Consider the following 25,853-nt stretch of genomic DNA (forward strand, 5'->3'; position numbering starts at 1 on the left):
TCCTGGGCTCCACTTAGACCTCCTGACTGTTGCCTCCTGCTGGGAGCTGCATCCCATTTTTAGGTGCCGACTTGATCCCTTTCCCCTCCTGCCCCCGTGACCTGCTTTCACACACGAGTTGGAAAGCCTCTGCAAGCGCACTCCATGGCTGGAGGAGACATTTCCTTGCAGCAGGATTTCTCAGAACCTTTAACGAGCCAGTGTGCATTATGAAATCTCTCAAGAAGCAGTGATCACGTGATGCTTCCTGATCTTACTTGAATACGGAGCCTTTGTGATTTTCAGCCGTGTCATTTTACCCCCTTGGACATCTTATTCATGGGAGGCAGGTTTTTTTTTAAATTAATTAATTAATTTATTTTTGCCTGTGTTGGGTCTTTGTTGCTGCACATGGGCTTTCTCTAGTTGTGACGAGCGGGGGCTACTCTTCGTTGTGATGCGCGGGCTTCTCATTGCGGTGGCTTCTCTTGTCGTGGAGCACGGGCTCTAGACACGTGGGCTTCTGTAGTTGTGCTGTGCGGGCTCAGTAGTTTTGGCACGCGGGTTCTAGACTGCAGGCTCAGTAGTTGTGGGGCACGGGCTTCGTTGCTCCGCGGCATGTGGCATCTCCCCCGACCAGGGCTCGAACCCGTGTCGCCTGCATTGGCAGGCAGATTCTTAACCACTGCGCCACCAGGGAAGCCCGGGAAGCAGTTTTTGAGACCTTGGTAAACTCCAAATCCTTCCTCTTGCAGACGGACAGATTGAGCCCCAGGCCTTAACGGCTGCTGATTTGCTCCCTGACTCCAGTGACACAGGCCTCTTGGACCCTGGACAGGGGTGTTCTTGACCCTTCTGTGAATGCCCAGGTGGAGGATGGGGAAGGGAAGAGAGGAGGGAGAGACAGACAGACAGACAGGCAGACAGATGGTCCTGGGGCAGGGACGCTGTGGGCTGGTGACTCGGGCTCTGGCTGCGGGAGGAGAATATTGTGCTTCTTTGTGTATTTTTCCACCTTTCTCCCCAAATGACTTAATTTTAGTCTTCCTGGACAGGCGCAGCCTTAAAAAAAAAAAAAAGTGTTTAAAAAAAGCCTTGGACCTCTCTGACTTCACCTTCCCGCCCCGGGGACACCAGGGACTGTCTGGGTGACTTGGAAGAAGGTGGGGCATTCCCTGAAGCCCCAGGTGGGGTGCGGGGACCTGGGCTGGGTCCTCCCTGACCCGGGAGCCTCATGACAGCCACGCCCTACTTCCTCTGCCGGCTCCTTTGATCTCCTTCCCGGCTTCCCTGCAGGGCTGGTGTTTGCAGGCTGGGCTGCCTCCAGGTGCACAGCGGGCTGCTGGCTTCCCAGCCTGACTCAGCCTTAGCAGCGCCATGAATGCCCCGCTCCGTGACATCATGTTAGCCTGGGAAAGCTCTGGCTTCTCCATCACTCTCTGCCTTCTGAGGAATGTTCTCGAGGCCCAGAAGCGGTTTGCAACATGCAGGTTTTAAAATAAAATGTCCAGCCATGCAGTTTCCCAAAGAGCCGCAGGGTGAGGGTCAGAGCAGGGGTGAGGGAGAGTTTGCCCAAAGCCAGTTATTTCCACTCCCTGGTTAAAACTCTTGCCAGCCTCTCAGTTCTCCCAGCATCTGAACCTTCCCGTGGCCAGGACGCCCTGCAGTTCCGTGCCGCCGCACGCCTCTGTGCTCACCAAGTACCTGCACCCCCTCCACGGTAGCCTCTCTCATGAGGCTTTGCGAATTCTGTTCCCTCTGCTGCAATGCCCTTCCTGCCCTGTTGGCTGCATCGGCCTTGCTCACCCCTCTGGCCTCCCTCAGGAGACACTTCCCTGGACAGCCTCGCCCCCCGCCCCCGCCAATCCAGTGCTTTGCTCTGTCTTGGTCACGCAGAGGGCACTTCCCCTCCTCCACTCCACTTAGTCAGTGTTTACTTGCCCTCACTATGGGATGCATTCATGGCCCATGCACCCAGAGCTCCGTCTGTGGCTGCCTTTGTACCTCTGGTTCCCAGCAGAACTCCTGAGACATAGGAGGTGTTCAGAGTGTGTTTCAGGAGGGAAATGCTTAAGTTCTTCTGGCTGCTGTAACAAATTACCGCGAACTTAGTAGCTTAACACAAATTTGTTATCTTTTAGTTCTGGAGGTCAGAAGTCTGAAATGGGTCTCGCTGGGCTAAGAAGGAGATGTCCCCAGGGCTACCTTCCTTCTGCAGGCTCTACGGAGAATCTGTTTCCCTGACTTTTTTTTTTTTTTGCGGTACGCGGGCCTCTCACTGCTGTGGCCTCTCCCGTTGCGGAGCACAGGCTCCGGACGCGCAGGCTCAGCGGCCATGGCTCACGGGCCCAGCCGCTCCGCGGCATGTGGGATCTTCCCGGACCGGGGCACGAGCCCGCGTCCCCTGCATCGGCAGGCGGACTCTCAACCCCTGCGCCACCAGGGAAGCCCTGTTTCCCTGACTTTTCCAGCTTCTAGAGGCACCTGAATCCCTCGGCTGGTGGCCCCCGCCAGCAGTCACATCACTCGGCCCTCTGCTCTGTCCGACATCTCCTTCTCTGACCCTCCCGTCACCTTCTTTCACTTATGAGGACCCTTGTAATTACACGGGGCCCACCTGGATAATCCAGGGTCATCTCCCATCTCAAAAATCCTTGATGTAATCCCTTTTGCCATGTAATCCACGGGTTCTGGGGGTTAGATGCGGATGTCCTTGAGGGGGGTATCATTCCGCACACCACGTAATCTCAAGTTCTTTTCCCTTTTTCTAATGGCGTTGGGGGGAACCTTGGCACGGGGCCAGCCGCATTCTCTCTTGGATCCTCTCCACCTCCTCTAACCTCAGGGAGGGATTCTTGGCTGGGGGCACCGATGTGAAGAATGGGCCCATGTGCTTCCTGTCACTTCCGGTCGGGGGCCGGCCGGTCACTAGCTGAGGATGCTGTCTTAACTCCCCTGCAGCTCAGTTGTGTCATCTATGAAGTAGGGGCTGTAATTATGTCTACCTGGTTGGAAGAGGAATGATTAGGTGAGAGAACGTCACTCAAGAGCTTGGCGCACAGTGGGTGCCCAGGATACGGAGCTGGGGTGCTGATGCCCCCTGCCACCAGCGAGGCCTCCTGGAGAGACCTTGGGTGACTCCGAATGTGGCCATTCCGAACCCCAGCCTGCGTCTGCACCCTGTCGGTGATGGACTGTGTCCGAGGGATCCTGGAGGGAGTCAAGCTGGGTCTCGGCCTCCATCACACTGGCCTAGACTGAGGCCCAGGACTGGGTTCTAATTCCCGTGCAGCCACCAGCGGCCTGTACACCAGACTCTGGTCTTCCGGGCTGAAAATTAAAGCACCTGGAGTGGATTTCCAAGGTCCTTTTTGGCTCTGAGGACCCTGCACTGCTGGGCCCCACTGGCAGGTGGAAGGCGGTGTCCTTCCTACAGCGCGATAGGGTCAGGGGGAAGGAGAGTGAAACTGGATGCTGAGACTGGACAGAGACAGTCCCAGGTGACCAGGCAATGGGCACTGGGTGACCCCGTTGGAATCTGTTTCCCATGGGTCCTGCTCCTGCCTGGAAAACCCCAGGGGTCAGAGGACTCCCCAGGCTTCCAGTCTCAGTCCCGGGGCTGTTTCCCTGGGAGCTGAGTGTATGCAGAGCATTAACAATGTCTCTGAGGCCCTGGTCGGAGCCGGTGGCGTCTTGCGTGGGGTCTTACTGCTCCGGGAGAGGCTCGTGGGCGAAGGCCCTTGAGATCACAGTCTCTAAATAGTCTCTAAGGAGCCAGAGGGCAAAAAAAAAAAAAGGACTTTCCACCTTCCCACGTTGGAGATTTTAAAATACCCACTTTTCCGTTGTGGTTGGACTTTCCAGGGGAAGGTGGGCTGAGATGCTGGAAACTAGGTCAGGTGATGGTGTGGGCTTCCTCCTGCTTCCCCCATGGGTTAGATTTCGGCCGCTCTCATGGTGTCCCTGGGAGGAGGAGCCCGCATGCCCCAGCAGCACTGTGTCCCCAGGCCGGTGGTTAAATATTAACGCCCCTTCTGCCACGGAGTTGGGGTCACTGGCGGTTCACGCCTCGCGGACAGCAGGGCTTTGGGGGAGGCTGGGTTTCAGGAGGGGGTGAAGTCTGCCTTCTGGGTCTCCCCCGGCTGCCTGTGTGAGCCTGGAGGAACGGGCAGGACTGTCCCCAGGAAAACATGGAAACAATGTGGACCTCGTACTATCTCACTTCTTTCAGAAATAGATTGTGCTTGCTGACTTGCGACCACATTGATGTGTGTGTGTAGAGGCGAGAAACAGCCTCGGGGGGGTTGTTGCTGCAACTCCAGAGTACGTGCCTCTAGGCTTTCCACGCATAGGTGTGTTAACCTTAAAGGAATTGTTAGCATCGTGACACCGTGCCCTACATTTTGGGCTTATTCATTCTTTAAAATATAGCTTTATTGGGATCTATTTCACATCCCATCCACTTCAATCTTGCAAAGTGTGTTATCCATTGGTTTTTAGTATATTCAGAGCTGTGCTATTTAAGGTTACCCTATTTAATCTTAGATGATATTCACCACCCCAGAGGAAACTCCATACGCACTGGCAGCCAGCCTCCCCTCATTTTCCCCCATCCTCGGCTACTGGCAGCTACTAATCTCTTCAGTCTCCATGGATTTGCCTGTTCTGGACATTTCATTTAAATGGAATCCTACAATATGTGGTCCTTTGTGTCTGACTTCTTTTACTTAACATAATGATTTCAAAGTTCACCCATGTCGTAGCATGTGTCAGTGCCTCATTCCTTTTTACTGCCAAATAGTATTCCATGGTATGGGCTTACCATGTTTTGTTTATCTGTTCATCACGTGATGGATATATGAGTTGTTTCCATTTTTTTTTTGGCTCTTATGAGTAATGCTGCTATGAACATTCATGTATAGGATTTTCATTTCTCTTGGGTAGTAAAATTATTGGGTCATTTGGTAACTCTATGTTTTACCTCTTAAAAAACTGCTCTTCTGGGCTTCCCTGGTGGCGCAGTGGTTGAGAGTCCGCCTGCCGAGGCAGGGGACACGGGTTTGTGCCCCGGTCCGGGAAGATCCCACATGCCGCGAAGCGGCTGGGCCCGTGAGCCATGGCCGCTGAGCCTGCGCGTCCGGAGCCTGTGCTCCGCAACGGGAGAGGCCACAACAGTGAGAGGCCCGCGTACCACAAAAAAACAACAACAAAAAAAACTGCCGTTCTGTTTTCCAAATTCACTGCACCGTTTCATGTTCCCACCAGCAGTGTCTGAAGGTTCCAGTCCCTCCACATCCTGGCCAATACTTGCTATTGTCTGTGTTTCTGGTTTTAGCTATCCTGCTGGCTGTGAAGTACTAACTTACTGTAGTTCTGATTTGCATTTCCCTAATGGCTCATCATGTTGACCCTCTGTTCATATGTTCACTGGCCATTTGTATATCTTTAAAGAAATGTCTGTTGAAACTGGCCTTATCCATCTTTGGAATCAGTAACATGCTAGCTTTACAATACTGGTTCTTACTTTTCCCTCTTCCATTTTCTCGACCAATTTGTACAAGAAGGAATTCTCTCTTTTTTAAAGAATTTATTTATTTATGTATATATTTTATTTTTGGCTGTGTTGGGTCTTCATTGCTGCACGCCAGCTTTCTCTAGTTGCGGCGAGCGAGGGCTACCCTTTGATGTGGTGCACGGGCTTCTCACTGCGGTGGCTTCTCTTGTTGTGGAGCGCGGGCTCTAGGCGCACGGGCTTCAGTAGTTGTGGTACACGGGCTCAGTAGTTGTGGCTCAAGGGCTCTAGAGCGCAAGCTCAGTAGTTGTGGCACACGGGCTTAGTTGTTCCGCGGCATGTGGGATCTTCCCGGACCAGGTCTCGAACCTGTGTCCCCTGCATTGGCAGGCGGATTCTTAACCACTGTGCCACCAGGAAGTCCAGAAGGAATTATCTCTTGATAATATGGCAAATATACAGTATAAAACCATCTGGGTGTGGGGAAAGGCCTTTTATTTCAATTTGTTAGTGCATGTTGGGTGACTCAAATTTTCTATTTCCTTTTTTTTTTAACCAATCTTAGCATATTGTATTTTTCCAGAAATTTGCATACTGTTTTATGACACCTTTTTACTTAATACCGTGTTTCCCTCTTGTCAAGAAGTATGGATTTATATGGTCCTTTGACACAGCTGTGTAGCGCTTGGATACACCCCCTGTTTTTACCCGTCCCTCTCAGTAGATGGTTCGTTTTCAGTTTTTCTGTTCTGAACAGTGTAACTGTTGTTTGGGTTCTATCCCCGTGGTGAACAAACCACCTACAACGCAGTGGCTTAAACAACAATCATTTAATTGCTCAGGAATTTGGGCAGGGCTCAGCTGGGCAGTTTTTCTACTCTTGGTAGCGTCTGCTGTAGTCCCTGAGGAAGCTGAGAGCTTGGCTGGGGCTGGAACACCCTGGACGGCGTGTCTGCTGAGGGCTGGCTTGGCTTTTCTTTCTCTCCCCTCAGAGACCCCCCTCCTCCGCAGCCTCTGCCCCTTCCCCTTCCATGTCATCTCTCCCGCAGAAGAGTCAGGGTTGCCAGTGCAGTGGGCAGCAGAAGCAGATCTGCTAAGCCTCTTGCGTCTTCCTCCTGGACATGGCAGGGCCTCCCTGCCACTGAGTCCACGACAAGTCGGGTGGTCAGTGCAGACGTCAGAGGTGGAGCAGACCTCCCCGACTTATGAGAGAGCTGCATGTGGGGAGGGAGGGGAGGAATTGCTGACGGCCGTATTTGCAGAAAATCTCCCGACTGCGAACACCCGGAGACCCTTGTCTGATGAGTGCTGGCGTCCAAGGCGAACGTTGTTTGAGTGGATGTGTGGTCTGTTGTTGCACGGATCTTGGGCAGTCATGTAATGACTGGGCCCAAGACAGATAAAGTTCCCCTCCCAAAATTTCCTACCGTCCAACAGGGAGTGTACACCGGCACTTACATGACTTGTAGTAATTATAGCGTTGCTCCAGGAGCCCTGGGAGTTTGTCACTAGGCTAGTCTTCAGTCGGCTTCCCCAGCTGCTGAAGAAGAGGGCGTTCTCTCCACTTCACAGAGGAGGAAAGTGAGGCTCTGGAATGAGCTAGCTTGCCCTACTTGCCTTCTCTATTCCCTGCTACCTGGACGTCATCCCCCCTCTGGTATTCTCTCTACACCACACAATGTTGTGACAATAACATGCATCGTGCAGCATTGAACAACCTCCTGGGTCTCTTGTCCCTTGGCCAGAGGGTGAGTTAAGGAGGTGATGGGGCTTAAGTACCAAGTCCTCAGGTCACGCTTCCGGCGCTGTATCCTGGTTCTGTCACTTAGAAGGTTTGTCGATGGGCAGTGGGCTTCCCCTCTCTGAACCTCACTTCCCTCATCTATAAAATGGGAACAATAACCTGACTGTTGGAGATCAGGGAGCTGGTGCGTGGAAAGTACCTAGATTCTTAGCAGTGGGAAAGGGGAAGGAGTGCATTTAGGTTCCCCGGGGCTCCCACCCTGAGCCGTTCTGCCTCTGCTGTCACCTGGGCTCGTCAGGGAGGCCAGTATGTTCATGGTAAATAAAAACATCCCAAAGGGCTTGTTGGTTCCTCCCAGTTGTGAGAACCATTGTGTTCGAATAAGGTGCTGGAGGTGGCAGCGAGGCATTCCCACTTTCCCAGCCGTCAGTCCGGACACGGCTGCTGGGTAATTGCTCCCTTGTCCCGTTCACGCGGCCAACCTGGGGCTGGGCTCTCTGTCTCAAAGCAGAGTCTGTGTTAGCATCTCACTCCTCCCGCCTCGACAGGGCTTTCCTGTCCCGATGCCTTCCACGAAGGTTTGGCTCTTCCCAGCAAGCCCGGAACGCACTGCGAGCTAGGACTCAGGAGAGGGAGTCCGCACACGCACACATGTTGATTCATGATGAGTCAACGCGCGCCTGTAACATCTGGCGCGCGGTGTCCTGGCTGTAACAAGAGAACGTGTAGTACCGTTTGGCAAGGCGCTCACTGTTCAAAGGCCCAATTCCATTCCCTAAGTTGCTATTCATTGTTTGACTGTCAGTCAGGGCCTATCCAGATATCTGGTCACATCTTCTGGCAAATAATTTTCCAGCGAAGTTGCCACCCAGGTCTGTGACTTGTGCTGTGCTGTAGAGGCTTCCGACCGGGGCCCTGGGTGCCTGAGCGAGGGAGGGAGTTGTTTGGTTTCGGAGTGGTGCTGCTTCTCTCATCTGTTAATTATCTAGAGCAGCGAACGCGTGCGTTCACAGTCTTGGTAATCTCCACAGCCAGGAAAGCCATCAAGGCAGATTGGAGATGAAGACAGTGGAAATTCTTGTTTGGAAGTTTAAAATCTGTGTGGACGTGCCCCCAAGACAGTTCTGAAACTACCTCTGAAAAGGCACTGGGAAGAAGTAGAAGTAAACGGGTCATGAAAGATTGTCTCGTTATTTTAATTCAGTTTGGCCATGAAAGTGAGTGTCCTCAAAATATTCGGTGGCTCTAAAAAGACGTCCTTGCCCCTCTGATGTCTCTGTATTACAGAGGCAGCAAGTGTCCTGCAGTCACAAGGGACTGCGGTTTGGCTGGTCAAGAGACCATGCACTGTCCTGTAGTGTGGCTCCGTTCTGCCGGCCGTACGATCAGAAGTCGTATCTCGTTCACATGCATGGCATAATATAATTCAGCATTTTCTGAATTGGGTTCCGGCGATTACTGAGTATCACTTAAAAAGTGGGATTTTGGGGGGCGTGAGGTGGGGATAACCCCTGTTTCCATCTTGTGGTCCCGGTGATGTTGTCCATCACCGTGGAGTGCTCAGCCCTCCCGTGGCCAAGGGCGGGGCAGGGACTTGACGAGGCCAACTAGATCCTCTGCCCTCAGACGTTTGGATGGAGACGGTCAAAGAGGGAAATACAGCTCAAATTCATTCCCTCACTCCCCAAAGCTGTGCCTTGATGAGACAGCCCTGCACCCTCACACCTGTCTTGGCTCCTGTCTGCTTCTGAGCCTGCTTCTCCAACCTGTGTAGACTTCTCTGAGTGACCTGTTAATCGCCCGGTGCATTTCCACTGGGTTCCGAGTGAAAGTACACTTGAGACACTGGGTAACATTGCCAGTTTGTTTTCTGCATGCATGCCTTCTCTGAGTCTCATACATTTTAATATGCTTGGTAAATGTCTAATGTGTTATGATGCAACAGAGACCTCACCAACTTGGAGGTCTGCAGACCACACAGGAAAGATGAAGAGGTGGTCAGCCCTAGTTTTTAGGAGAGAGAGCGGGGGATGGGGTCAATAGGGAGATCGTGCCTCATCTCAAGGAGCGGGTATCTGCCGCTCGCTTCGGCCGAGGGCTTAGTGAGTTATATACGATGGGTTTAACTCGCCAAAGGCTCCGAAATGATGACAGCTACACTTGAGCAAAGGCAGCGTCCAGAAGACCTCCTCTTCTTGTATGGTCGCAAGCCTCCCAGGGGGCCCGGTGGGCTTCCAGTCCTGCCTCAGCTGCGTGCTAGCAGCGTAACCCTGCGCTCGCATCTCTGCCTTTCTGAGCCTCGGTTCTGAGACCCGCACAGGGGTACAGTTAATATTACCCACCTCAGAGAGTTATTGTAGGAACTCAGTGACATGATCTGGGCAGGCGGTGCAACCCGGGGCTTGGCAGGCGGTAAGTGCTCAATCAGTAGTTGATACATCTGATAAGGTGTGAGCAGAGAAAATTCACCTTAATTCCCAGGAAAATTAGATCCCTCCAGGTACGACAGAGACTGTCAGTACCCTGGGGCAGGAGCTGGTTGGGTGCTGTTCATCACTGTACCCACAGCCTGGTAGAGTGTAGGAGCTCAGATATCCTAACTGACTATCGAAGGACTCAGAATATTTAAACTTTGAATCCTTATAATTAAAAGTGCAAAAGAGACATTAAGATATCTTACATACTAGAATTCTACTACCTAGGAATGTAAAAATCTATCCATCCATCCTTCTGTCCATCCATCCATCCATCCATCCATCCATCCATCTTCCATCTATCCATCCATCAATCTTCTATCCATCCATCAATCTTCTATCCGTCCATCTCTCCATCCATCCATCTCTCCATCCATCCATCCATTTCCATCCATTCATCCTCCATCCACTACAAGGTCAATTGTGGTTTTACCCATTTTGCTACTACAAATCTGAGGAAGAGAGAATTAAAGGACTCCCTCTATTAATGATGTCAGTCTGCATGGGGGTCCACCTCCTAACACGTGGTGGGCTCATGAAGAAGTGGCACAGTGTGGAAATGAGGCGCGTTTGCACTGGTGCTCAGCTGCCTGGGCTCCAACCCCCAGGCTAGCAACTTCCCGGCTAAATGACCTTGGGCATGTCATGGTTTTACCATGGATTCATCAGAGATGATAGTACTCCCGCAGCTTAGGGTTGTGAGAACTGAATGAGAATGTGCGTACCACACTGGGGACAGCGCCTGGCAAGTGGTGAATAAGCCAACGAAAGGGGACTTCTGTTTCCTGAAACTTGTGGCATCATGGAGGCTGTGTAATTGCTGCCTTCCTGTGCTCTGTCTCATTGGCATCCCCCCTAATGAATCTGAAGGGCGCATCGGTCTCATAAGCGGTGCGTCTGTCTCCTGCACGTATCTCTTTACACCTCTTCTGCACTCTGTCTCCCCACCACGGCTGCTACCTGGGGGTCTCCATGGCTGGATCTTGGTCTGATGAACCCACTTTGGGGGGACTGGCAGACCTCCTGCCAGCTCCCCTGCCTCACAAGTTCCTCCTGTCCATCAGTGGCTGGCTGGCTGACGGCGGGCGGGGGGAGACCGAACCATGACCTGCTGACCCGGAGCCTGTGTCTCTCTCCTCTCTTGCAGGGAGTCAGACCTGTTTCTGCTCGACAGCCGCACCCTCTGGGCCTCAGAGGAGGGCTGGCTGGTGTTCGACATCACGGCCACCAGCAACCACTGGGTGGTCAACCCACGGCACAACCTGGGCCTGCAGCTCTCGGTGGAGACTCTGGATGGTAAGTCCACACCAGCACCCCAGCTCGTGCCGGTGCGGCCCGCAGCCGTGGACTCGAGGAGGATCTCGGCAGTCCACGTGCTCGTCTCCATCAGGACCAGGCTTCCCCTGCCCCCTCCCCCATCAGTACTTACTGTCCAGCTTTTTGATCCACAGTGAAAGCAGTCCCTACCTCTTTTGCATAAGATGATTACACAGTTGGCCAGAGCTGGGTTGGGTGAGGCCTCGTTGCTCACAGCAGCATGGGTGGCCTCCCCCTATTCGAAATGCAGACTCTCTGGCCCGTCCCAGGCCCGCGGCGTCAGAACCTGCACTTTTGCTGAGCCTCCGGGGATGCCCGAACACAGAACGTGCTGATGCAGGCTCCTCAAGCTCAGGACACAGGACATTCTGGGGCGTCCTGGGCATTGTTGGATGTTTAACAGTATCCCTGGCCTCTACCCACTAGATAGATAGATAGCCTCTTCCACTTGTGACACCCAAAAAATGTCTCCAGACGTTGCCAAGTGTCCCATGCGGGCACAGTTGCCCCAGTTAAGGACCACCACACTGATACGAGGCATTACCGTCTTCCAAGAGATTGGACGTGGTGCCGAGTCCCAGATACTTGGAGAATGCGCTGTCCGCCCGCCCTCCCCCAGCCCCTCACCCTCACCCCACGCCCATCTTTTCTGAGAAAGGCAGACAGGAGAGCACGTACGGGACTAGGGTGGGCCCGGCTGTGCCGATTTCTCCTTCCCCAAAGCGTATTTCTTATTAAGTGGGGATGCCTTTAGGGTGTGGGTAACTTCTTCCTTACACCAGTTTACAGAAGAATTATTTTAGGATAGGTAATACATGTGCCTGGTTCAAAATTCAAAAGTTACAGCCGTGTGCAACAGTGAGTAGTTTCCCTCTGACCTCCTTCCTCCAGCTGCTGAGTTCCACCTCCCAGCGGCAGCTATCTCCATGTTATTGGGTGTCTTTCTCATCGGAGATGCCTTCTGGGTATCTAAGCAATTACATATAGATTCTGCTGTCCTTTTTCTTTTCCTCCCACAAATACTATCATAGTATATACAGTGTTCTTCACTTTACTTTTTTCACCGGACAACGTATCTCGGAGGTTGGTCTTTTTTCCACTGTTACAGAACTTCCTTAGTCTTTAGAGGCTGTTGTGTTTTTGTATACATGTGGAATGGATGCAGCGCTGCCGCTCACCCGCTGTGTGACTTTTTGGACAACTTCGCTAACGTCCCAGAGCCTGCACTCCTCGCCTCCAACCCTTGGGTCATAAGAGAGCCTGGGTTATTGGGTTGTTCTGAGAATGAGTGAGTTGATACAGGAAGAGTTTTAAAAATAATGCCCTAAGGTACAAAGGAATTCCCTGGGACTCTTGTGAAAATGCAGATTCTGTTTCAGCAGGTCTGGGACGGATGGGAGGCTGTGGTCCAAACAGCCCCCAAGTGATGCAGAGGCTGCTGGTCCCTGGACAGTGCTTTGAGTAGTGAGGGCTGAGAACAGGACCCGGCTCATAATACACATGCCCTAAATGAGAGGAGGAGTTGTTGTCGTTGTTTTTGTTGTTTTACTACCACCAAGAGTAACTCATACAGTCCACCCGGGATGGACGTCTAGGGTTTTTCCATCTTCCGCTCCTATAAACAGGGCTGCAGTGGAGAACCTCAGCGCACGTGTCCTTGGACACTTGAGCAGGTGTAGGTCTAGGAACAATTCCTGAAAGTGGCATGTCTGTAGTTTTTTTTTTTTTTAATATTTTATTTATTTGTTTAGGCGGCACACAGGATCTTTTAGTTGCGGGACACAGGCTCTTCGTTATGGCACGCGTGTGGGATCTAATTCCCCGACCAGGGATCGAACCCGGGCCCTCTGCTTTGGGAGCGCGGAGTCTTACCCACTGGACCCCCAGGGAAGTCCCTGTTTGTAGTTTTGATCGGTATTGCCAATTTACCCTCTGGAGAGGTCTTTCCATTTGCGCCCCCACTGGCAATGCACGAGGGCACCCGTGTCCCCTTCTTTGTCGGGACAGCCTCTCAAATGTACCTGTCTTTGCTAATCCGATAGATGATGCGTGGGATCTTGTAGTTTTGCTTTGCTTTTCTCTCCTCGGTGCGAGGCTGAGCCCTTTCTCGAATACGCTGTTTGCAGTTTCCTCCCTGGGAACCTCTGTCTCCTCTGCCCATTGCTCGCATAGGGTGTTGGTCTTTCTCTACTTTATATTTTAGGGACATTTTGCCCTTTGTGATTTGAGCTGCAGATATTGTTCCAGCTTTTAGTTCTTCTTTTTACTGTGGTTAATGCTGGGTTTGGCCAAGTGGATTTGGAAAATGTAAATAAATTTTATAATTTTTTCCCCAGAATTATCCGCCTAAGGTCACATGCTGTGTGGGAGGGGGCCACAGAGTTTAGGACCACACTTGTCTTCTTTCCAGTCTGGTCTTCTTTCTACTGATGGTCTCCCCCAGGCTCCCCAGCCCCCCAAACCTTCCCCTTTTCATGCCCCTGACACTTTATAGTGAGGTCCTAGAAGATGCTGGAGTTTCCCATTGCTCTATACTGGGTTGGCAAACTATGCACGGTGGACCAAATTCAGCCTCCAGACTGTTTTTGGGTGCCTGTGAGCTAAGGATAGTTTTCAAATTTTTAAATGGCTAAGAAAAATTTTAAGAAGAAGAATATTTTGTGACACATAGAATTATAGGAAATTCACATTTTGGTGTCCACAAATAAAGTTGTATTAGTACACAGTCACACTTACTGGTTTACGTATCACCTGGTCCTGCTTTTGTGCTGCAGCAGCAGAGTTGAGTAGTTGTAACAGACGCTATGGCCCACAAAGCTGAAAATATTATTTTTAGAAATACCATTTACAGAAGGAGTTTGCAGCCCCTGCTGTATACTAGAGTTTCTCAAACTGTGTTCCGTGAAGAGTCATGATCAGTTAAGTGCAAGAAATGCTAGGTTGGATAAACTAAACGGGTTTCACTGCAGGACTTATCAGAGCCTTTATTTTGCTGATGTCCATTGTGAATCTCCTGATAGGGTATACAGCATAGAAGAATTCCAAACTTATTTGGCAATAGAATCATTCAACTCTTGCTTGTCCTTAAAAGTCCCTGTGGAACACAGTGGAGATGAGGCACAAATGAGGCTAAGGGAGACTTGATTGACCTTTTCAGAGTGACCATTTCCCTGAACTTGTGGGTATTGGCTTGACCTGCCAACTTGATCCAATGGGTCACGTGCTCCTTTATCCTGCCTGCCTTTCTGGCTCAGCGTGGCACAGGTTTGGTTTTTCTCTTAAGTGACACTCAACCCAGGCCTGCCATCCCCTTTCTCCCCCACAGTCAGGGCCTTTGTCCCCCTTTTGCCTCTAGCGTCTGCTCCCCCCCAACCCGTGGCTGACGCTCAGTGTTTATTGACGTGGCACAGCCTGATGGTTACGTGGGCTTGGGCTCAGGAGCTGGCCAGACTCCCCAGGTTCAAGTCCCAGCTCTGCTGTTTCTAGCCACATGACGCAGGGTGAGTCACTTAATGTCCCTCATCTGGAAAATGGGGTTAATAATAGTTTCCACCTCCCAGGGTGGTTGCAAAGGATTAGATGAGCTCATGCAAGTGAAGAGCTTAATTGCTTAGCGTGTGGCAGCTGCTAAGCACAAAGTAAGTGCTTTCTGCCATAGTCTCATGTGATCCTCACCGTTACCAGCGGGGTAGATGCTATCATTAACATCCCCAAGGGACAGGTGACGAAACTGGGGCCCCTGAGAGGTGCTGAGGCCTGGGGACCCCTCTCCAGCCAGGGGGAGCGTAGCCTAGTGGCCGCAGGATGCTGCCTAGAGCCAGGGTAAGGCTTAGACACCATGCCCCAGACTTGAGGCCCCATCTCCTCCCCTCCTAAGTGGGGCCCTGGGGGCTGGGCATGGATGCCGCCGCCCTGAGACCCGGCCTGTCCAGGTGCTGTGCACGCCGACGCAGCAAGTTTAAGCTGGTTGCCTGGGTCAGGGAAGGATCACCCACCCAGACCGTCAGGGACGAGGAAGGTATTCAATGGCCAACTGAGGGTATGAGTTTTTGCATCTTTGGGGGGATGAGATACGAAGCAAGTGAGCCCAGCATTTCTGAGACCACAGGCTCCTGGCTGGGAACTCGTTTCCCTCCATGGTGTTTCTCCCACGTGTTGTCCATCACAGTCCCCCTGGGTGGCACGTTGAGCATACAGATTCCCGGGCTCCACCCCCAGACCCACTGATGGCGATTCCCCAGGGATGGGCCCAAGAATCTGCCTTTTCTCACAGGCTCCTTCTAACTTGGGGCCTGGCCCAGTGATAACACTCCGCCCCATGTTTTGGGGTACCCTGTTTATAAGATGGTGCCTGGGCTGGCCAACTCCATTCAGCTCTAAACCTGGGTCAGAACCTTTTCACGTTGGATGCCTACACAGGTGAAAGACCAGCAAGGCCTGCTGGGGAGTCCGTGGACTCTGGGGTGCATTTGATGGGCCGGCTGATGCCCACATACTGTGTGCCAGCCCTGTGTTGCCTGTAGGGACAGCCTGGCCCCTGCCCTGGGACCACCTACTAGCATTAACATAAACTCCTACAGCACCTAGAGAAGACGGGGTTTCAGGGCGTGGCACCCGTGCCCAGCTCCCAGTGCCCCGCCTGGGAGGGGAGGAGATGGGGCACTGAGTCGGGGTGCAGCATCTTGCAGCCACTGGGCACCTGCCAGAATCCGGGGCCTCAGTTTCCCCACCCGTACAATGGGCATGTTGATGACAGTAATTCGGACCAGCTTGCTTAGTGAGGCACAGACGTCACAGACCCTCTCTCCTGATGTTTGGTGCGGCGTGAGGTGAGCCCCGGCTCACCGGATCTCCACACGCTGCCTGAGACCACCCAGGAAGCGCGTGTCTGTCCCCTCTTCCTCCAGCTGCGGCCCTCCTGTTGGTCGCCCCTCGGAGCGGAGCGGTGCAGCTGAGGCCTCCGCCAGCCGGCGAGCCTGTGTGGGGAGAAGCCCATAAACTCCCCGGGCACCTGGGGCTCGTCAGGAGCCCAGTAGGGAGCCTCGTCTCATCTCCGAGGACAGGACGCCGCGGGAAGGAGGGCTGGCGTCTGCTGTCTTTCCTTGTACAGAGGACAAGAGGAGAGGCAGCCCCTCCACCTCCCAAGCCACACAGGCTGCGCCCCCCTGAACCCCCAGGGCAGTGGGAGAGGGGAGAAGAGGCACCCTGAACAGAGGGGACCTGACACCAGTGTGGAGGGCTCGCCAGCTGGCAAGGGGGCTGTGTAGGCGTCGCTGGTGAGAGCTGCGCCCTCGCTGCCGGCCAGGCCCCGTGCTCAGTTCTGGTCCGGGACCAGAGTGGGGGCATTCTGGCGGCTCCTGCACCGACTCCAGCGCCCGATAGCCTGACGCTCCGCGGGGCGGCCTCGTGTGATCTGGGACGGCTGGTCCAGCCTCCTGATGCCTTGTCCCTTCATCTGTTCCTCGGGCATAATTATGGCTGGGAGGAAGAAAAGAGTGAATTCATGTAAAAGTGCTGAGCCCTGGGCCGGCACCCTGTCCACGCTCGTGAGTGTTAGATATTATTATTGCTGTTATCGATGTGTTTAATTCTCACAGTGACCCTGCCCAGGTAGCACGTTTGTTGTGGCCAGCATCTTACAGATGAGGAGACAGAGGCCGAGAAGGCCAAGCAACTTGACTAAAGTTACTCTGCTCCCAGGGTAGACCTGGGCGTGGCTTCAGATTCTGACTCCAGACTTGCTCGTTGCAGGAAAGCCTTCGAGGAATGTGGTCACCAGCGGCCACACCTTGAGGGGCCGTGTGTAATTAACAGGCCCCTGCTGGGTGCACGGCTGGGCCATCCAGACAGAGAGCCTGGGACCCTATAGCATCCTGGTTTCTGCCTGGCTCTTCTCTCCACATCCCCTTTCCTGCGAAGAGGGTTTGAAAAAGGACCCGGAAGACAGTGGGCTTCCCACAGGGCTAACTGGAGGAGCCAGCGTCACAGAAGTGGCTGGGGGGTCCTCCCTGCATTCAAAAATGTTAAAACTTGGTTTATGACCATCTTGATATAACGATGAATATAATCCTGGCTGGATTAAAAATGAAAACATTTTCTCCAACACTAAAAAGTTCATGTTTTTTCTTCTGATTTTAAGAGACACTATAACGTTTTCCCAGGTCCCTAAAAGTGCTGTGGGTCTGGCCGTGGTGCCTGACGGATCCCAGCCTGCAGAGCAATGCTGAACCCTCCCAGCCCCCGCACCTGGTGGTCAGAACCGGCTTCCTACCGTCAAGAGCCTTTTGCCCATGTTGAAAGCACTCAACAAACATTCACTCAACAAACATTCACTCAACAAACATTTGTGTGGAGCTATGATGGACCTGGGACTGTTGCAGGCACCGGGGCTACGGCTTGGATAGGACAAGGCTTGTGCTCACATTCTCATAGGAAGAGGCAGACCGTGAAGGGACCATATGCTGAAGGTCAGGGATGAGGCCATGAAGACAAGTTCTGAGGTTCCGAGGATGGCTCCGGAGGGCTTCCTGCACACTGTGTTCCTGGTGCCGCTGTCCGTCCCAAAGCGGCGGGGAGGTGAAGACTGCTTTGGGCTGGAGACTCCATTGTCTTTGCAGATACAGAAGCACCTAGTCCTTTGTTCCCAAGGCGAGGACTCCAACATCTTGTCCTCGTTGACAGGGTCCCCCTCCTCTCCCTTGTCCATGGAAGAAATCACTTGACGGCTCAGGAGGCCCGCGGTGTCGATCAGCCCTGGCTCTCTGACCCAAGAAGACGACCTGGGGGCCTCGCTTCCCCCCTCACACTCCCTTGCTGGGGGCCTCCAGCCGCTGCTCGACACCCCCGGAGCTCCAAGACCAGGAGGGCCCCTTCTTCTCCCTCCAGAAGGGCAGCTACAGGCACATCCTGGACGTCTGCATGCAAAGAGGGCCTCGGGCTTCTCTCCGGGGCCCGCGAGAGCACATATCACTGTTCTTGATCATCCCAGATGGGATCAGATGGGATTGTGAGGCATTTAAAGGATTGAGGGCGTATGCCGTGCAAGCGTGATGCCGGCCGCAGCAGCTGAGGACGGGACCCGGGGGCGAGCCTTCGCCCGCGGAGGCTGCGGAGACTAAGCTCCATAAAGCCGAGGTTGGCGAGCGATCCCGCCCACGGCGCAGCTGGCTCCCAGGTGCCTTTGCCCTTGCGGTTGCTTCACATCCTGTTCGTCCAGAAGCCGAAGCAAGAGAGCAAAGAAGAGGCCCTGGTGACGCAGAGGCTGGGATGGGACCTTCCAGGGCCGGTGGGCAGTGGCAGCTGTGGTGGCCTTGGGTAACTGGGCCAGGCGGATGTCACAAGTATTAACTGCGTTCTCACTTGTCACTCAGGCCTCGGTCCATCAGGAGAAGTGGCTGGAATTAATGTGTTTTGCACAATTAAGGAGGAACATTCTTATGCCGTGGGCCTCCTAGGGGCACCCGATGGCTCTAGCCCTGGAAAACACAGAGACCACAAGAAAACCAAGATGCCACCCTCTCCTGGGCGAGTTACATCCCCTCCTTCCCTAAGAGGCCCCATGTGTGCTCCCTGGCTGCTCCGGGGCTCTTCTGGACTGGGCATGCTCTTTCTGCCCGGGCCACCCAGGCCTGCCAGTGGTGGCCCGATGCACTGGCTCGACCCTGTCCTCAGCTCAACTTCCCAGAGTCCTATCTCCACACCCCTGCCCACCTGGTTCGCCTCTGGGAAGGGCCTCCCCTCAGAGCCTCGGTGGAGCCTTCCTACCCCTGGAGGCCCCCGTAGGCTGCCCACATCCATGCCTGGGCAATCTCTCCTTTCTGCATTTCCATCCACCTTCCCTCGGCAAAGGTTTGGGGGTCAAGTTCGTAGCCTCGAGCCAGCTTTCCCCGTCTGTAAATGTGGGGCCAGTAGTCCTGCCCGAGAGCAGTGCAGGGGGTGGGCTCCGCACAGTGCCTGGTACAGAGCACACACTCAGTAATCTTCGCTGTGAACCAACAACGGGCAGAACCCTCTCTGCAAGGAATACGTTCATTGGCAAATAATAGATAGTAAAGGCATCTTATCTCATCGGGACGCTTTATGGCTTTCTTTACAAGTCTAGAATTCAGTGGATCTGGGGCTGGTTAGAGCAGAGGTCAGCAAACGCCTTCTCTAAAGTGCCACATAGTAAAGGCTTTAGCTTCGCGGGTCAGACACTCTCTGGCCAGGTTCCTCATCTCGACCGTTAAAGCGGACAGTACATATGTGCACGGGTGTTCAAAGCTCTGTTGCAGTAAAGCTTCTTTGTTAACTTTTTATCTTATATTGGAGTATAGTTGATTAACAATGTTGTGTTGGTGTCAGGTGTACAGCAGAGTGATTCAGTTATATACATAACATGTATCTATTCTTTTTCAAATTCTTTTCCCATTTAGGTTGTTACATAATATTGAGCAGAGTTCCCCGTGTTACGCAGTAGGTCCTTGTTGGTTATCTGTTTTCAATACAGCAGTGTGTACAAGTCAATCCCAAACTCCCTCCCCCGCCCCACCCCATAACTGTAAGTTCATTCTCTAAGTCTGTGAGTCTGTTTCTGTTTTGTAAATAAGTTCATTTGTATCTTCTTCTTCTTTTTCTTTTTTGATTCCGCATATTTCTCTTTCTCTGGAGAGAAAGAGAAATGTCCAATAAAACTTTATTTGCAAAAGCAGGCGGTGGGCTGGATTTGGCCCACGGGCTGTTGTTATCAACACCTGGTTGGAGTGTGAACAGCAGGCAGGGCTTCTCCCCCGGCCCCCGTCTTGCGTGTCTGGAGACTCACCTTAGCGCCGCTGGCAGGCGGCTGTCTCCACGTGCCCAAGCCTGGAGGAGGGGAGCAGGGGCCGGATGAAGGCTGTTCTCTGCCTCTTTAGGAGGAGGCTGCAGCACCCATCCTAGAAGGAGCGGCACAGGAGGCTGGGAAGGGTCTCCTTTGCAGCCTGCTTCGGTGGAGGTGGGCCAGGCAGGACGGGGCTGGGCACGGTGGCGGGCGCGCTCCTGGGGTCGGACCTTCCCGGCTCAGCTCTGCAGCCTCCCCGGTCTCTCCAGATGGCAGGCGGGTTGATTCCAGCACCGACGGACACCTCGAGTGTGCGAAGACTGTGGGGAATAGGCCACACCAAGGATTTCACCTCTGCTTCACGTCACAGAAATGAAAGGGTAGGTCCACACAGAAACCTGTACGGGAACGACTGTCATGATGTTCATGCTTACGCACACTGGAAGCAGCCCGGGTGTCCTTCGGCAGGTGACTGGGTCACCAAACTTCGTGCATCCACACTGTGGACCGTGAAACATGCAGCACCGCGAGTGAATCCCAAAGACACGCGGGTTGAAATAAGCCGACGACAAAGACTGTGCGTCCATGTATATGAAATGTCTAGAAAATGCGAAGCTGTAGGGATTAGAACAGGTCAGTCGTTGAGAGTCCGGGAGTCGGGGAGGGGGTGACGGAGAAAGCAGGGTTTCTCCCCCGCGGCACTGTCGGCGTGCTCTGTGTGTGTCGGGACGGGGTGCGTCCTGTGCACTGTACGATGTTTAGCAGCATCTCTGGCCTCCACCCGCTTGATGCCAGTAGCACCCCTGCCCCAAGTTGCGAAAACCAAAAATGTCTCCAGACGTTGCCAGTGTCCCCTGGGGTGGAGGGGGGGGCGGGCTCACCCCTGGTTGGATGCACTGAGGTAAAGCAGCACGAGCGAGTTCTTTGGGACGCAGGAGCTGCTCTGTATCCTGAGAGAAGCGGTGCTAACATGAACCTACGCACGCATTAAAACGGACAGATCTGGACACCAAATAAAAGTCAATTTTACTAGATGTTAATTTGAAAACTAAGATTTAAGAAAAGCCAGAAAACAGGAACAGAAGCAAAGCACTCACTCTGCTAGAGGCAAAGCCATGAATCCTAAGGATGAAGAAATCAGCAGAGTCGTTACCTGCTTGTTGGGTGGGCCAGAGACCCCATCATGGTTGCTACAGTGTAGCAGGGTCAGTTACCATCACAGGCCAGGAAAGGCTTTCTGTCCTGACTTAAGGGGCACCTCTTGGCAGATAAAATACAGATGCACGCTTAAATTTGAATGTCAGATAAACAACAAATAATTGCTTAATATAAGTTTGTCCCACGTATTGCAAATGTTATTCATTTATCTGAAATTCAAACTTAACTGGGCATCCGGTATTTTTATTTGCAAAATCGGATAATCCCATCCTTGGGCAAACCTTCAGGGTTTTTTTAACCTATTAATCCTTGTCTAGAATATAAATCTTTTTCGAAGATACAGACCTCTGTTCAAATATTACGCGTATCTTTTCTTCCTGCCTAGATGAATGAATTCACCCACCTCAGCCCCTCTGCCTGATACGTTTGGCCTGGCTCCCTATTCAGTGTGGCTTGCTCTGGAGGTTTAAATACAAATAATCAAAACAAATACTTGCAAGTGCTAAGTGAAGCCTTTATATTGTAACAGCATAAAATGAAAAGGAATTCCTCTCTCAGCTAACCCACACGTCTTCTCTCCCAGTGTAGCCTTTCTCTGCCCTTTGTGGGAGTATTAAAACAGAAATAAACTTTCTGTATATACATACCCACATCTCTTGGTATACGCTTCAAATTTCTTTTCTCCCACGTGGAATCACACTGTATCATGTTCTGCCCCTCACTTGGCAGCCCTCCCTTCTGTCCGTCCCACAAGAGCCTGGACCTGTCTTGTCCCCGTGGTAACCCCCAGGGCGCAGAGCTTTGCTGGGCCCGGGGCGTGTGAGCCAGGAATATTCGTAAATCGATGAGTGAATTGTTTAGGTGGCTGGGTGGTACTTCATGCCCGCACGCCCTCATTTAATTATCCTGTCGTAACAAAGCACCACATTGTCTGTGGGTTGCGCAGCGAAAACCTTGACCACAGTAGCGTATCTTCGCATGTCTCTGCTGCCTGCCTTACTTCAGGAAGGGTTTATGTAACACCTGGCTCTCGACCTGGGACGTTTTGCCTCCCAGGGACACTTGGCAAGGTCGGGAAACATTTGGGGGTGCATTTTGGGGAGCAGCCAGGGACGCTGCTGCACATCCTACAGTGCACGACGGCGCCCCAGAGGATCATCAACCCAAACGCCCAGTGCCCGGTGGAGAGGCCGGCTGTGTTTGCGATCGCCTGCTTGGCGAACGTGCTTTGGGCCCCATCTTAGAGCTCTCACCTGTGCAGGGACGGTGGGTGAAGGGGACCATCCCTGCCCTGAGTTGCTGAGCCTTTGGAGGAAGGTGACGTGTGTGCAGGGCCCCGAGAGGCCGCCCTGAGCGTTACGGGGGTCCAGAGGAGGGCGTGGTGGGATGGGGCTGGTTTCTGGACCTCCACATGGCTTTCTCTCTCCCCACCCTATCTGTTCGCCACACACCAGTCCCAGGGGGCCTCTCATCACAGAACTCTGGCCACGTCCCCCTGCCAGACCTAGAACATGAACCGAGGCCCCGCGTGACCCGGCCCCTGACCGGTGCCCCCTTGCCCCTGAGCGCATCTCCCTCTCTGGTCAGCTCCTGGGGGCTGTCACCCCGCACCTGGCACGGTGCCTGGCACACAGAGGGGGCTTCATGAACTGCTAAATGGATAAACAAGTTGTTTGTTCAAGCCTGGGACGGAAGAGGATGAGGCAAAGGGATTTCCAGACGCGAGGCCCCTCTGCAGCCGCAAGACACGAGATCAACATGTGTTTCATTGACGAGGGAAGATGCCCACAGTACGTTGCCCCCAACCCAGGTTTATGTGAATCAGCAGGGACACACATCTCAGTTATGAGGAATTGCACACACGTGTTTCCGTGTGTCTGTACGTGCATGACGGGAATGGCTTCATGGGCGTGTGACCCGCACAGGACCCTGTACTAGGACCCCATGCTGGGTTTGATGCTCTGCTGTCTCCGTCTTGCGATTTTTAATAACATTAGGTCAAGGGGTCCTGCATTTCCACTTTGCACTGGGACCCGCAGATGCTGCAGCCAGTCCTGGTGCCCGGGGATGGCTGGGAGGTCAGTGCATCTTCTAGAACCCCAAATGGGCTGTGAACAGCAGGGCCCACTCTCTTCTCTGCAGTTTGCTCCGGTTGCAGACACCAGGCAGAGTTTTTATAACCCTCCCACCCCAAGAGGAAGCCGGGGGGATGAACTCAGTTCAGGGTCCTTCTTCCCACATTCTTCCAAATGACCGTGGTCGCATAGTTGACCTTTCAGGGAATACCAGGGAGGTGAAGACCAGCCTGGGAGAAAGCTGTCTCCTCTCCACCTCCAGGTGGCTCTTTGAGATGCGGTCCTGGGCCAGGGGAACCTCCGAGCTCACATGCAGCTCCCACCCTGTGTCGGGGAACCTTGACCCCTTTTTAGCACATGGGGCAGCCCAGGACACGCTGGTGTGAAGCTGAGAGCTCAGACTTTGGCTTCCAGCAGAACAGGGTTCGAATACTGGCTCCACCACTGACCCGCTGCAAGGCCTTTATCGCGGGAGCCTGTTCCTCTTTGACGAGTGACATCACGATGTCTGCCCCGTGGGGCCGTGGAGAGGGCTGGCTGGGCTGTGAGCTCTCGGCCCACTGTTGGCACAGGAGACGTTTGTTCATTTAGTAAACGGTCACCAGGAGCCCACGAGTGCCGGGCACTATGACGGACATCCTTACACTGTTTTATTAGCAAAAACTATCCCCCGGGGTTTGGTTGATGGGTCATTCCTACTCCTGTTTTTTTTTTTTGTAATTTATGTACTTCAAAAGTTAAGATATAGTTCACATACATGGACTTCACCATCTTAAAGTGTACCGTCTAGTACTTTTTAGTACATTCGCCGTGTTGTGCAGCCATCCCACTAAACAATGCCAGAACATTTCCGTCATCCCCAGAAGAGACTTGCTATCCATTAGCGCTCCCCCCATGCCCTGCCTTCTCCTGGGCCCTGGCAGCCACTAATCTACTTTCTGTTTCCATGGATTTACCTGTTCTGGAAATCATACAACATGGGATGTTTGGTGACTGGTTTCTTTCACGTAGCGTAATGTCTTCAGAGTTCATACATGTCGTACCGTGGATCCGTACTTCATTTCTTTTTCTGGAGAATAATATTCCATTGTACGGATACACCGTGTTTTGTTTATCCACTCATTAGCTAATGAAACCGTTAGCTAATGGACACGTTCTGGCTATTATGAATAATGCTGCTGTGAGCACTTGCGAACCTATGTTTTTAGTTCTCTTGGGTATGTACTTAGGGGTGGAATTGCTGGGTCGAATGAGAGCTCTCCGTTTAACTCTCTGAGGAATTGCCAAACCGTCTTCCAAAGCATCTGTGGCATTTTTCTGACCCCACCAGCAGTGTAAGAGGGTTCCACTCTCTCCACATCCTCAACAATACTTACCTTTTGTCTGCCTTTATTTTAGCCATTTCAGTGGGAGCGAAGTGATATTTCACTGTAGTTTTCCGTATCGCTGTTTTTTGTTGAAGGTGAATGTCTGTTGTGGTGACAGTCAGTTTTACCTTGAAAGCTCTCATCTTTTCTCATACTTGGTGATAGAAGGGGAATGATCCGTACCTGCCCTGTGAGTGCCTGCTCTCTGCCAGGCCCAAGATGGCTTGCTACCCTGTTCCCTAGTTCTCCAGCCTCTGAAAAAGGGGCAAGGATGACCCTAAAATGGCAACTTGGACTGAACAATCAAAGGGGTTTATTTGTTTGGCTGGCCGGGGCAAGAATTCAGCTTCAGGAATGGTGTGATCCAGTGGCTCGGTGATACCACCAGAGATCACGTGTCTGTTTGTCTCTCTGCTCTTCCCTCCAGCAGGTCAGCCCCATTTGGAAATGTGGTCTACTTGCGGTTGCCAGATGGTAGCTGTTTCTGGGACTCTCTCCATCCCTCCTCCCTCAATCCTGTCCAGGGAAAGAGAGGGCTGCTCTGGACTTGGAAACTTCTAGGATACCTGTGCTCCATTCATTGACTAAATTGGGTCACGTGCCCACTCCTGAACCAGTCGCTGTAGCTGGAGGGTTGGTTGCCGCGTATAAGGCCGCAGGTCCTGCCCTCTATAGCCAGGCTGGAGTCACTCTAAGGCACGGCTGCCTAAATAAAAATTGGGTTGGGTAGAAAAAAAGAGGGCATGGGTGAGACAGATGGCATCATCCCTATTTCACAGATGAGGAAATGGAGGCCCCGGCACGTGACTTCCCCTCTCTCAGCCCACACAGGCTGGTCAGCGGCAGATGTGGGTTTCAACCCCCTGGAGACCCTCTTCTTTCCTTTCTGTCTGCCCATTTCTCAGCTGAGGCTGTGCGTCCCTGGACGTGGCTGTCCTGACAGTGGCCAGAGAGAGCCAGACACCCGCCCTCAGATGCCCAGCGACTGCCCCCAGGGCTTGGGTTTACTGGATCTGGAACGGGATCAGGTTTTCAGGGAGGCATTTTTATTTTGCCCTAAAAGCCTTCCGGGGGGGACGCAATTCCTAAGGGCTCGGCTTTAATGGTTTCTTTTATAGAATCATTCAAATTATAGATGGGTGAACTCGAGGAAACCCCACTAAAGAATGCAGGAAAGCCGGCATTAAAAGCGACTAAGGTAAAGTAGTGGTGAGTGGAAGAGCTCCCTCTTTAAACATTTGTTGTTAAACAGCCAGAGAGAACCCCCGATGCTGGTCTGGTCCTTGGGAGGCTGGGTTTCGGGACATCTGGCCCGTCTGGAAGGCTCCAGGTGAAGCCGATTCCAGATGTGGACGGGCCCAGGGCCTTCAGAAGCACTGCTTTCGCTGACCTCTGACTCTTCTCCCCCAACTTGCAGGCACCGTATTTGT

At 52.9% G+C, this 25,853-nt stretch overlaps 1 protein-coding gene across 1 annotated transcript in view; it reads left to right on the plus strand.

The window, feature by feature from the left end:
- The window catches only part of BMP7 (bone morphogenetic protein 7), an 89,619-nt gene that overhangs the window by 49,764 nt on the left and 14,002 nt on the right, over positions 1 to 25,853 (plus strand). Inside the window, exon 3 of the mRNA XM_060033373.1 lies at positions 10,857 to 11,005. Coding sequence (XP_059889356.1) covers positions 10,857 to 11,005 — 149 coding nt within the window. The remainder of the gene's footprint in view (positions 1 to 10,856; positions 11,006 to 25,853) is intronic.

This window comes from Delphinus delphis, chromosome 15, assembly GCF_949987515.2.
Source record: "Delphinus delphis chromosome 15, mDelDel1.2, whole genome shotgun sequence".
Classification (NCBI taxonomy): Eukaryota; Metazoa; Chordata; class Mammalia; order Artiodactyla; family Delphinidae; genus Delphinus; species Delphinus delphis.